The sequence below is a fragment of the Tinamus guttatus genome, unplaced genomic scaffold, assembly GCF_059628265.1.
Source record: "Tinamus guttatus ecotype Peru unplaced genomic scaffold, ASM5962826v1 Tinamus_guttatus_pri_ptg000085l, whole genome shotgun sequence".
NCBI classification, from domain to species: domain Eukaryota; kingdom Metazoa; phylum Chordata; class Aves; order Tinamiformes; family Tinamidae; genus Tinamus; species Tinamus guttatus.
In genome coordinates this window covers 2,009,585-2,022,169 of record NW_028288619.1, presented here as the reverse complement: position 1 = coordinate 2,022,169, position 12,585 = coordinate 2,009,585, and the positions used below count along the sequence as shown (strand labels likewise).

General features: G+C 36.1%; 1 protein-coding gene and 1 long non-coding RNA gene across 2 annotated transcripts in view; one reads left to right on the top strand and one right to left on the bottom strand.

The window, feature by feature from the left end:
• Positions 1-12,585, top strand: part of LOC148595589 (uncharacterized) — a 569,244-nt gene that overhangs the window by 322,920 nt on the left and 233,739 nt on the right. The window lies entirely within an intron of this gene.
• The window catches only part of PHIP (PHIP subunit of CUL4-Ring ligase complex), a 94,828-nt gene that overhangs the window by 76,616 nt on the left and 5,627 nt on the right, over positions 1-12,585 (bottom strand). The window contains exons 5-7 of the mRNA XM_088520297.1: positions 7,969-8,119; positions 7,756-7,854; positions 661-821 (exon numbers count right to left, since the gene is read on the bottom strand). Coding sequence (XP_088376423.1) covers positions 661-821; positions 7,756-7,854; positions 7,969-8,119 — 411 coding nt within the window. The remainder of the gene's footprint in view (positions 1-660; positions 822-7,755; positions 7,855-7,968; positions 8,120-12,585) is intronic.

Here is a 12,585-nt window from a genome sequence, read left to right as displayed (position 1 = left end):
TTTTCCATCGTGATTCCCACTCTTTGTGAAACTTGTAATCTTGGTACTTATTTTAGGCATATTTCCGTATTACTTTGTTAAAGCAAACAAACAATACCAAATTCTAGGCACACTGATCCAACAACTAGTTCAAGACAGCTCAGCATGAATCAACACTTATGACCACACTAGTTTTCAGATTTCTAGTTGCTATCAATACACTGTACAGAATATAAGTGTATCACCACACTGTCTCATTAGCCAGCTTTTAAATTTAACAAAAGATACAGGAAATTTGAATTAATCTGCAGTTGCATACTGATTTTCCTCCCTAAATTCTTAACCAAATACTATGGTGACTCCCTCTTCTTTTGCAGGAATAACTTCCAGGAGTGAAAGCAATCCAAGAATGTTATTTCTTTCCACTGAAAATAACCTGAACCCTTTTATTGAGCTACATGGATCAGAAATCAGCATCTCATTTGGCTTCAAGACACATTATATACTCTTTTTTTTTTTTTTTTTTTTTTTTTAAAGAAGTGCAAATATGAGAGCAACAGTAACAAGACATTTACCTAGTCTTGATGCACAATATCAGCTGTTTTTCATTAAAAAACCATAAATGACATGCAATTTATATGTAAATAATAATTCTATAGAAAATGAAAGTTTTTTACTTACAGTAAATATACGCCTGCCAGTCCGATCAAAGGTTACACAATATACAGAAGATAAATGTCCTAAAATTCGTTTGTGCATCTTCATATGCTGATAGACTGCAGTTGGAACAAGGCGTTCAAGTCTGTACTTCCCATTTAGTTTCCTTGAAAACAGGGTATCCACTAGCAAATGCAGAGAGGAACAAAAAGGTGGGGGAAAAAAAAGCATTTATATTGGGTTCACAAGCTAAAAATGCTTGTCTAGTTTAGAAGCTCAGCTTTACTACCTTTAGATTGCTACTGAAGCAATGAATATAGTGTTTGCAGGCATACACAGACATTTGTCAAACAGTTCCCCATATTATCCTTAAGCTGAAGAACAAGGGCAACAGCAATACATTTTGTATTCCATGGAATTGTGCTAAAACACAAAATGTATTCAGACCACCAATTTTGGATATGTGAAAATTAAATCTGAATGCACATGTATGCCCAAAGTCCACAGCACTACATGTGAAAAACACAATCTGCCAGTGTCAAGACAGGCGATACTGTCCTTACTACCCTGGCTAGACATTCATTCTTTGTGTTGGACCACAGCTGTATTTACACAATCAACGGCAAGACCAATTCAGCTGGCAGCATTGACCACAAAGCAGCCCAAAGTCTTGGGCACTGCGGGGCTTTGATGCAGGCCAGCTAACACACTCTCAGCCAGGGCTTGGCAAGTCTGCACAAATCAAAGATCCTGCAGTAGAGGCAAACCAGATTATGGCTACATCATGACCTGAGTTTACACAATAATCTTGACCTACTCAAAAGTTACACTTTGTTTACTCTGAAATGCAGGCGATTGCTTAGAAATAAATTTCTAGCAATGCCCTCATATGAACCAACGGCTCACACAAAGGTAAAAAAACAACTTTTTTTTTTTTTTCCAGGGAATGTTCCCATCTGTCAATTAATTTAATAGTAAGCATTTATGAGGAAGAAAATCATTAGCCAAGATCATGGTATTTGGAAAAAAATCACAAATTTCCCACAGCTTTGAATGGTCTGTCCATTAAGAGATTATTTTTAAGAAGACTCCTTGAACTGGTTTGTTGAACCAAGTTTTCACACCCATCATTCTTCTTAGATATGACCTTTCATTTAACTGTATGTATGTTTACATACTTAACCCATATGCACTTTACCAAGTAATGTAGTTTGATTTATTTCACCGACCAATTCCATTTTTTATTCCTAGCATTTACCAAGTCAATATGTTATTTGCATGTTTTGTTAGCGCAATGGTTTTTTTTCCTCCAAGTTCAGGCAGAAATCACAAACAACTGTGTCTTCTAAATAGGTTCTGAAGCAAAACAATAATTGAAAAAAAAAAATTCTGATGCCAGCTAACTCAGAAATACTACTACAAATAATAATACTAACTTTTGTACTAATTACAGGCCTTTGGTTTTATAATAATTATTTCCCATAAATCACCTCCTGTCTTGTGAGGCCTTGTCTGATCTTCCTCTTATTTCAGTTTCATTTTATCTATTTACAAAAAAACTAATTTCAGAAACACCTCTAACAGCAAGCCTGGTATATACCTTGTTGTAGCAGTTTTCTGTCTTTCCTTGGCCTAAAGCGCTAAACGCGGTTGGCCTTTGCCAGTAAAGATGTAAATCCAGCCACAGAAAAAGCAATAAAAGTATAAGCAGTTCAACAGCTGCAATGCGAGACATTAACCGTGGACGTAAGTGCGAAAACAAGGACGTGAGGAGTATCCAGGAAAAGCTGTAGCGCGCTGCTTGGCCCCAAGAATGAACCATCCAGCACAAAGGGATGTAAGGGCTGGAAGCAAGAACGAACACAGCTACAAAACAGACTCCTTGTTCCCCCTGGAAAGACACTGCAAAGAGGATAGCCTGCTCAGACGTCGCTCCCATGCAACACATCTCAAGCTTGGCCAATTAATTAAGGAAGGTAAAATTAACTTAGCTTTGAAAGATACCCTGTTAATCACACATGTATAAGATCATGCTTAAAAAGGAAAAGCAAAATAAAAATCAAGAGATGTTACAAGTGGTTGCTCTGCAACACAGCATGACCACCCACCACTTAGTCCCACGTGACATTTTGATGTGACATTTAACAGTGAAGCTGGCTGATCAGCCTTTCTTATTTTAGTTTTCGCATTCAAAGTCATGTGCCTTATTTATACGGTGCTACAACAGATCGTGGAACACGGATTTAAAGGCGGGGGAGATAAAACAGCCTTGGTCTGTAATAAGCCCAATTCAGTTCAGCTTTTTTACCAAGTACAAGTTAAATAAAGTCAAGACTGCCAGACTCCTTTCACTCTTCAAGCTGGCAACACTAAATTCATCAGGCAGTTTATTTCTTTCCCTTCTTTCAACATAACCAAAATCAAAAAGAGCAATTTGAACTGACCGCTACCCTCCCTACTGTATTTTTGTCCAACTTCTAAAAACTACACAGCACTTTTATAGCTTATAGGGAGGTGACTGTCACCTACCCAAACAGCTCAAGCTGACAACTTGATCAAGCTGCCCCGTGTCTCAGAGCATTTCATGAAGGTAAAAAACACAGGGACTCCTTACTGCAGTGTCCATGTGGACATAAAAATCCTATATGCAGCTCAAAAATTGACATACATAATTTATTCGTTAAATGAAAGTAACAATCTCAATTTAGAGATGCAAAATATTTCTAATACTCAGAACATTAAAAATATATATTTTTTGCCTTGTATTTTGCTAAGATTAAAAGACTAATGGTTACACAAAGTCCCAAAAGTATGAATATTAGCTTTTAGGCCTGAACGATTAATCAGTAATTTTCTAAAAACAGACATCCACACCTTTCAGGAAACGGAAATTTAAATGGAAATGACATTCCATTTAAAGGTAAAACAGCATCCAATAAAGAAACTGTGAGAAGCACGGACACAATACCGGAGAACTTTTCTCCAGAAGGACTATGCAACAAGCCATGAAATAGTGCTTTTCAGATGCAGATATATTCGTTGATCAAGAAGAACATTTTTTCATTATCAGGGAAGAGCAACCAATCTCATTCTGCTTTTCTCACCTGAATGACCAGCTTCCCCAAGAAGCATCTAACTTTAAGCTTTAGTTCTCTGCTTTTTCAGCAGTTCATAAGAACTAATGGAATGAATTCCTTTTCTGGGTCTGCATTCAAGAAGGGATCGTTAACAAAAGAAAGTAGCATACAGGAAAAGGCTCTTGATTCTTATCTTCTGTTCTTAATAACTTCTTTATCTTTTGGCCTGGCATGATTTATTTGGGTCCAATGTGATTTTTCTTTACAACTCCCTTTTTGCTACATGATGTCTTCTAAAAGTCCATAACTGGTTATGTTAATTGTTCATAACACTGTTTCTACAGAAATTGAAATCAACTGACTTAGCGTGTAATTTTAGTCCTTCTTTACTATCTCTACAACAACTTTTTACAAGGCAGGTATATATTGCACTGGCAATATCAAATAGACAAAGACTATTCACTTTTTTTTTTTTTTTAATTATGCTCTATATATAGCTCCGCAGTTTCCTAGATAAGTATGTGTTTGTATAAATGTATTTTAACTGCGTATAAAACAGCTACCTACAAGGCAGCTGGCAGAACATGCACGATTTTAATTCTGAAGAATCTGTCATTGGCATCATAATTACAACAGTTCAGCGAGCCAGGAAACCTCTGAACGTAGCTGTATGTTTAGTAAAACGCAAATGCAGGGGGGAAAAGTCTGCACAGGTTCAAAGGACTTCAAGGTCTTTTCTGTTCCTCAACTGTTAGCAGTCTCTCCACTAAAATATATACAGCCTGAAGAATAAAAGCTTCTGAAATTTTTGTTAGACAAAAACCATAGCCTTTTCAGCAGAAACATGAAAGTTTAGGGAAACAATGAAATTATCAAGCTCAGTTTATAAAAGAAGAGTGATTCTGGTTCATGATTTCACTGAAAGAAGAACAGGATAAATCAGAGGTAAGTGCTTCCACACACATTTCTGAACCAGACACCCAAAAACCTAAATAACTCCTCACTAGAAAACATTTAACTACCAGCATTTATCTCAATGCTGAGAAAAGGATGCAGTGCACATATTCAGTGCTCCACAAAAAATTCAATTAAAAACAAAACTTCTATGTCTTTAGAAAGCCTTATTCTTTCCTAAAAAGCAGCTGAAAGTCAAGAGACTGAACCCAGGAGAGCATCTATTAAGGCAAAACTACAACACTCTTTGAAACTCAGCTACTGTGGATTTCATACTTTTTTTTTTCTCCTCCTTGAACACTACATATCACCAAGCAAGCTACAGTACAATGACAGACAGTCCTCTTAGATCTTGACTTCACCATATTTAAAAATATATTCTCAGGTATAGAAGAAGCTAAGACAATAGCTACTCAAAAAACAATAACTTTCTAAGGCTCCAGTCACCTTGCAGAAAAGATTGCTGATCTAGTCTAAGTCTACAAGCCTATTTCCCAAGCCTGTGCTCTTCCAGTCAAGACACAACTACTCAAGAAGGAAATTACTCCGCAGTTAAGTGTATTTCTCCCCATCTCTAGAACATGACAGAGAAATGACTTTTTAAAGAAATGTCAGAATAAAAGCTCTAAATAAAAACACATTAATCACCTTTGACCAACACTCATTCCATACACGCAAGTTCTGAAAACTCACCTCTGAGCACCCCACAACACCATGTTTCTCTTCCTATATCACGTACATCTACAGAAAAATCATCACAGAAAGCATGCAAGCTTGTCCTTTAAACTAGTGAAAGGCCTGCAAGAACATCAAACACTCTGCCATTCTACTAGGTCAAAGTTGGCAGTACCAGTTACATTCAAAGATTCTTCTCTACAAAATGCTTCTGCTGCAGGTGTTGCGAACACTGTAATTACCTGGCTGTAAGATAACGATATCAATTTTAAAACTTGATGTTCAGTGTTTTTTTTTTTCTCTAGTTCTAAGAATAATCTAAATGCAATAAATCCAAAAAGAGTTGAATTTATGGAAACTTTACAGGCTACCTATAGCCTCCAAAAGGAGTTGAGACATTAAACATAGTAACTGACAAAGTTCTTAATACCTCTGCCTGAAAAACATATAGCTACAGATTTGCATCATGTTGCTCAGCAGTTCAGTCACGATAGATTGCAGCCTCTCTTTTTTTCTAAGACAAAACTTTTTGCAGTCTTTTATCAAAGACATAATCAAAGTCTTTCAGCAATATATCATTTATCACAGAGATGCAAGAAATTAAAGCAAGGGTCAGGGATTTTGTGCTTTCATAAACAATTTATTTAGTTCCAAGGAAGTCAAAAAACCTGCCGTAGCAGCAATACGTAGTCCATAAAGTATCACAACTTCACTCGTCTTCAGAAATTTCACAGATACTGAAGCCTCCAGTGAATTACAGAAGGAGCTCCTGTGCCATATAAGGAATGCTCTATGACACTCTAAGTCATTACTTTGGGTGATAAAAATATTTCACTGTTAAACTGATCATGAAATTTAGAGGAACTTTCTATGGATGTTCTTCCCCTCATATTGTGGATGTTAAGTGGTGTACAGTGACTAAGTAAGTGCTTCAATGACTTTTGGGGAAAGAGGCTCAAGCTACCCTATTTCATACCTTTTGTTTTGTTTGCAGGGAAAAACAAAACAAAAATAAACAAACAAAAAACCCAAATACTAGAGGTTTTAAGAAAAAACAAAAGTGCTTTTTTGCATATTTATACGTGCAATACATTTGTAAAAGTTGGTTCATTTCTGCTTAATATTAGGGAAATCCTAGCTTAAATACATAACGTATTTTGAGAGATTTTACTGCTAAACAATTTTAAAAGAAATTAAGATTATAGCTGAAGACAACAGAGATGCTGAGTAAAACTTCATTCACTGTCACTATGTCTTCATTCCCAGACAACCGATCAAGTAAGAATGATGACCCTCTGAGGGCTGGCATTAACTGGGTTTGGTTGAACTTTGTAAGGGAGTAGGCAAGATCAGGGAGTAATTTAAGGGTAAGCAACCTGTTAATCACTGTTAAAGTTGCAAATGTTTCTTTGCCGACTTGTGGAGAAGCTCTGAAGGAGCAGACTGAGCGCCACGGATGGTGACAGCCAGTAGCAGGTGCCAAGGGAGCGTGAATAAACCAATAAAAAGATGGGTCTGTCTGCACATGCTGGCCAGGGCCACTCAGGGAAAACTCGCAACAGACTCCAGAGAGAGGAGAGAGAAACCTCAGCAGCACCAAAGAAGAGACAGAAGGATATCCAGAGCCCTGCCCCAGGACCTGACAGGGCAGGGCAGGAAACGCACTGGGCACGGCAACGCTGACTTGCCTGGCCTCTCTCCTGCACTGTACCACTCCCCCTCTTGCAGGGCAGCAAAGTCAAGTAATTCCTAACACTGTGCATAGGTATCTGACAGGGGCTTCTGTTTTGCTGTCCAAATCCATTTAGCCTCCACTTAACGCTTCTCCCACCGTGGACATGGGAAAAGATTTTGGCTATCTGCACGGCCAGAACACTCAAGCTTCATGACACAGCACAGGAAACCACAGCACAGCTACGGAATTAGTGGACTGACAGACCAAAGAAGTAAAATAATCACTTCCAAAAGACATTCAAAATTTTCAGCAAAAACCATTAGGAATCTACATGACTAACTCTTCCCAACAATGGGGAAAAACCACGCTGTCCTGATTTTCAAGTTTTCTGCTGTATTAACTATTTTTGTTGTTGTTGAAAGTATTAAATCTTTAAGAAAAAAAAATATATTCTCACTGGTGGATATATTTTATTCAATTTCATACTCCGATGTTAACAATAATAATAATAACTAGCATCCAAGTAGAAACGGTACATAAATTTACATCTTTTTTCCATATATAAATTGGTAAATATGACAACCACAACATCCTAATAAAAGTAACACTGAATACAAGGTACAACACAAGTAAGGGCAGATACCAATTCCATTTTGATTTAGCTCTAATTCATCACAGTAATTAACTACCCTGGGAGTTAAGCATTGCAGGGGCAAGGCCATCATAAATCTGACTTACCTATACTAGGTGGACTGCCATAATTGACAGGTGACTCCGGAGGCCTTCCACAATGTAACGCAGCAAGAGCCGATCCTTTCCACACAACATGTTTGCAACCTGTTTTAGAAGAGTTGCACAAAAAAACATAAGCCATTTTATTGCACAAGAAAAATGCAGAAAAGGCATCAACAAAAATCAAAGACTCTCAAAAATCTCATCAAATTTTCATACTTTTGTTTGTACGAAGCAAAGACTGTCTGCCAGCTCCTAATAATGTCTGCACTCCAGGGACACTTTGGGGAATTTCTTGCTCTAGAAGTGGTCCTAGTCGATGGCATATTTGAAGCAGGTGATCAGGTGCCAAGTGTCTATAGTATTTCACCTATTATATTAAAAAGCAGACAAAGCATTTTATAATGAAAAACAAACATTTTGGAAGAATTAGTTAGATCTTTTTCCAGTTTGCTAAACAAATTCTTAACAAAAAAAGAGAGAGAGAGTATATAAGGCATAAAAAACAGATAATGGCCTTAAGTACAGTAACTCTTTCCAGCTGGTCCTAATTAACCATTCACAGTATGCTGCTTGTAGAGAGCTGCTGGCATTTGCCATATTGTGCATTTAAAACAGAGCTAGTCAAAAATATTACTCTCCTGCTTTAAAACTGGAGAAAAAAAAAGTAAAAAATATATTCAATCTTTTTTTAGTTAATTTAAATTATTACGAGACAAAGAATATAGGAATAGCAACATTTACAGATTTTTTTTTTGAAAGATTCACACGTACCACACAGGTAACACGTTTTTGGAGAAGATAGAATCGCTCTTCACACACAAAAACATTCTTCCTCGACTCACCTAAGTTATGAGGCCTGACTAAGTTTCCACAATTGAAATCTTTACAATCAGTATATGTTCCTCCAACACTGGAGACATGAATTTGTATCAATAAGGGAAACATCCTCCGACAGATTTTGTACACTACTCAGTTGTCAGCTGTACAGGACTAAAATAAGCTCCTATCATCATAACAGAACTTCTCATTATCACTTGATTATAACGTGGTCTAACCAGGACTATTGACTGCCCATACAAAGCTGAGTTGCACGAGTTCTTTCCAACTATCAAAATTACAGATTAGAATTATCACCATTTGGAACCAAACAGCTTTAAAACGTATGCATGTGACCACAGTAAAATCCTTCAATTAAGAAACAGCATTTTAAATATGCAAATTGCTACTACTAGCTTATAGTATAAGAAATATTTAAAGGAGTAAAATTATTAGGGATGTTAGAAACTCAGTTTCCTACAGTTCTGGTGCAGGATTTGGCATGTCGCAGTTTAATTCTTTTTTTGGTCAGAAATTTGTCTGAACAGTTTCACTTTACAGTAAGTATTTCAGTAAAAGCTTGTAATGTCTTATTATTCTGCAACTGCTGAAAGCCATGATGAACATTTTAAAACGACTGATGTTTCTGTACTACACACAATTCACAGAAACATACCTTAGTCTTCACCAAAGGTGCTTCTGTCTTGCTGACACAAAGCAATCGCTTCATGTATTCTAGCAAGTTGATAGCATAAGTGCTGATGTCTGAAACTGAGACTTTGAAAAATCCTTGCTTACACTCGAGGGAGTTTTTCCTCCTACCATGTCAGACTTCTACAAAAGAAGGTTTTTTTTCTGCTACTATTCTTGCATTACATTACCTTCACAGGCAGCCTTGGAAGTTTGCTGAACCTCCATAGTAACCAAATGACTTCACGTAAAAATTCACGTAACGTAAACAAAGAAAAAGGCTCTTTTTAAAAAAATAAAATAAATTATTATTTTAGTAATGGTTAAAATGTACTACTAATTCTGCAGATGTGTTTGATATTATCAAACTTACTTGATTAGAAGAGTGGCAAAAAAATTAACCACTGAGCTTGGAACTTGCCAGCCCAATTTGTTTTTCTTGCGCGCAACACCCAAACGAAACAGACGCCTTGCTCTCTATTCAGAGGGTCAGAAGGAGGAAGAACCGCAGTCAAAAAGCAGGGCTGAGCGCTCCCCACACGGAGAGCAGAGGAGATGTAAGAGCAAGGAAGCCATGCAGTTTCTGTCACGATCAACCCTTAACCATTTCCATAGCTTTTATTCTCCTTCAGTCCTATCCAAAGTATCCAACACTTGGTAAGCCCTGCTCTTGGTAAAGTTTCATCTGAAACTCTTTACATGGAACCAAACTTCTCTAAAAGATTAATAATTAGCGATGCTCTGGTTTAGCCAGATATATTAAAACAACTTATGCAATATAGTTAAGTGCAATTTTATCCTGCTCAACACCCTTCAATTTTATACATATCCACAAAGCACAAAATCTAAAGAAAATAAAGCAAATCAGCTTTGACACATTCCAAATCTACAATTAGCTGACATCTTGAGTCATGCATCTCATGATTTGTCATAAGCCATATGGGTTCACTTTTTCTGTTCTTCTTCGACGTTTTTGTTTTTTGATCTTTTTAATAGAAGCAGCATGAACAAGGCAGGCTCAATGCCAAAAGCAACTTTTAAAGCAAGTGTTTTAAAGCAAGTTTAAAGAGTCAGATCTGTTTTGCTCTTGATCATACTATTAAGGACCTTATCTTAGAATACACCTTACAAACAAAAAACAAACTGTAATGTGGGTTAAGCCACTTTATGCAAAAACTGTCTAAATTAAACAGTAGTTCTGTGATGCTTCGGAATAGAAAATTTCATAATCATCGCCATTTGCTCCCTTCCAACTCAGCAAGCTGTACTCTAAGATGTGTGTGTGTGTGTGTATATATACACACACATATATATATATAAAATACACACACAACTCCCCTTTGAGTGACATTCACCATGTACAGACTTGTTAGATCCACAAAGTTCATACAACTTCAGGTGAGATACACAGATACCAATATTAGCCTCTCTTTTACCTAAATTATGACTAATACACACAAAAACTTTTTAAAAGGGGAGAAAAAAAAAGTGTGTCACTTTTAATTGTAAAATCTGATAGACAAAAATCTCTTATTACAGGTTTATTTGGACTTGCTTTTCTTCTTCCATAAGGAAGGTACTTAATAACATATTTTAAAGAAATTTAGATTTTTCTTTTTAAGAACTTCTAAAATACTTCCTTTCTCAAGAAACAAAATTATTTTAACAATACTATTTTGTCTGTGTGACCTAGTACTGTTAGCATTAATGTAGAAGTCACAAATGAAAAATAAAGTATGCAATTTCACGTCAGTCTTGGCATCCTTCCCTTTTGAAAAAGGATATATAAATATATATATAAATAATAGAATCAGAATAGGCCAGCAACAAGCTAAGAAAGGATGAGGTAAGAAAGTTTTTAAAACAAACAAAAAGCTAATGAAAGGCTAAAATTATTGAGATTTAAAGGAAAAGCATAATAGATCAAAAGAAATAAAGTATGCAAGTTGATGTTAATTGTTTTAGGGATTAATGAAAAATAAACTTGAGATACTCACATTCCAGAAAGAAAAAAAAACAGAGACCTAAGGCAAACTGCAAAAAAAGCTTTTATATATATACATACACGAGCATATATGTATACATACACATATATACACATGTGTATGTATTTATACACACACACACTCACATACTAATCTCTCCACATCTCTTATAAACAGTCAAAAGCACCTTTCAAGTCAAGTGACAAGGGAGAAATTCCAATTATTTTATTAAAAGGAGACATTACGAGCTTTGCCAGATGCAGAAAAGCCCATGACAAGTCGAGCAGGATGATGGAAGTATATCTTGTTATCAAACACTGATCCCAAGAGGAGAAAGTGAAAGTGGAAGAAAAACTACAGATGTGCAAGTCTTGAAAATTCCTATAGCTCTAAATAAGACGTGAAAACTGAACTCTTCCAAACTCTTATGCCAAATCTGTAACATCAAATCACCACTTTCCTTCTCCCATAAATCCCCTAGATGAAATACTAGACTGTTTCTTTCTCCCACTAGGCTTTCTGTAACACCCAGCTCTGTTCCAGTCTCCCAAGAGAACTGCAGAGATGTTATTTCAGGAGTATCACACCAAACTCACTTGTCATTAGTTTAAAAAACCAATCCCCTATAGAAAAGGTTACTATATTTAATTATTACTGTAAATCAAGTTAAGAGTCCAAACGAGCAGGAACAGCAACACTGTTAGGAAGTACAAAGTTTTCACAGGCTAAGCACGATTATTTTCTAGGAAAGTAAGAAGAGGCATTACTCTCAACTTCACCTATCCAGGATGAATAGCATGTAAATACACAAAATACAGCTGGAAGAGTTATCTGGACTAACATTCAAATCTCTATTACTTTGGGAATAGACCTAGATACTTGTACTTTCATTCTTCATCACTCTGCAAAATAATTTAACATCAGAATCACAATGAATGAATCAACGGGATCATTTGACACAGACTCTCTTTAAGTCTGTAATACAAATTTCAGTTACACACTGCACTAAGCAATACACATACTGAAATATTCTCCAAAATAGTGAATTTTTCATACTAACGGTTAGCACTTTTAACAACAACTTCAGTCCTAAATAGCTTTCAGAAAATATATATATACACACACTTAAGAAGATTAAAAAAGTCAGCCACCTTTACTTCAACATATGAGAGTTCAGTTTTATTAATACCAGCATCTATCCATGCTGCAACTATTCCACTGTATAAAACATATTACGCAAAACTAACTCCAAATTAAATTACAACAAGCGTTGTACTATATCAGACCATCAATCTAATTGAGTATCCTGTACAACTAGTGACTTTCTGATGGCTTTAAAATT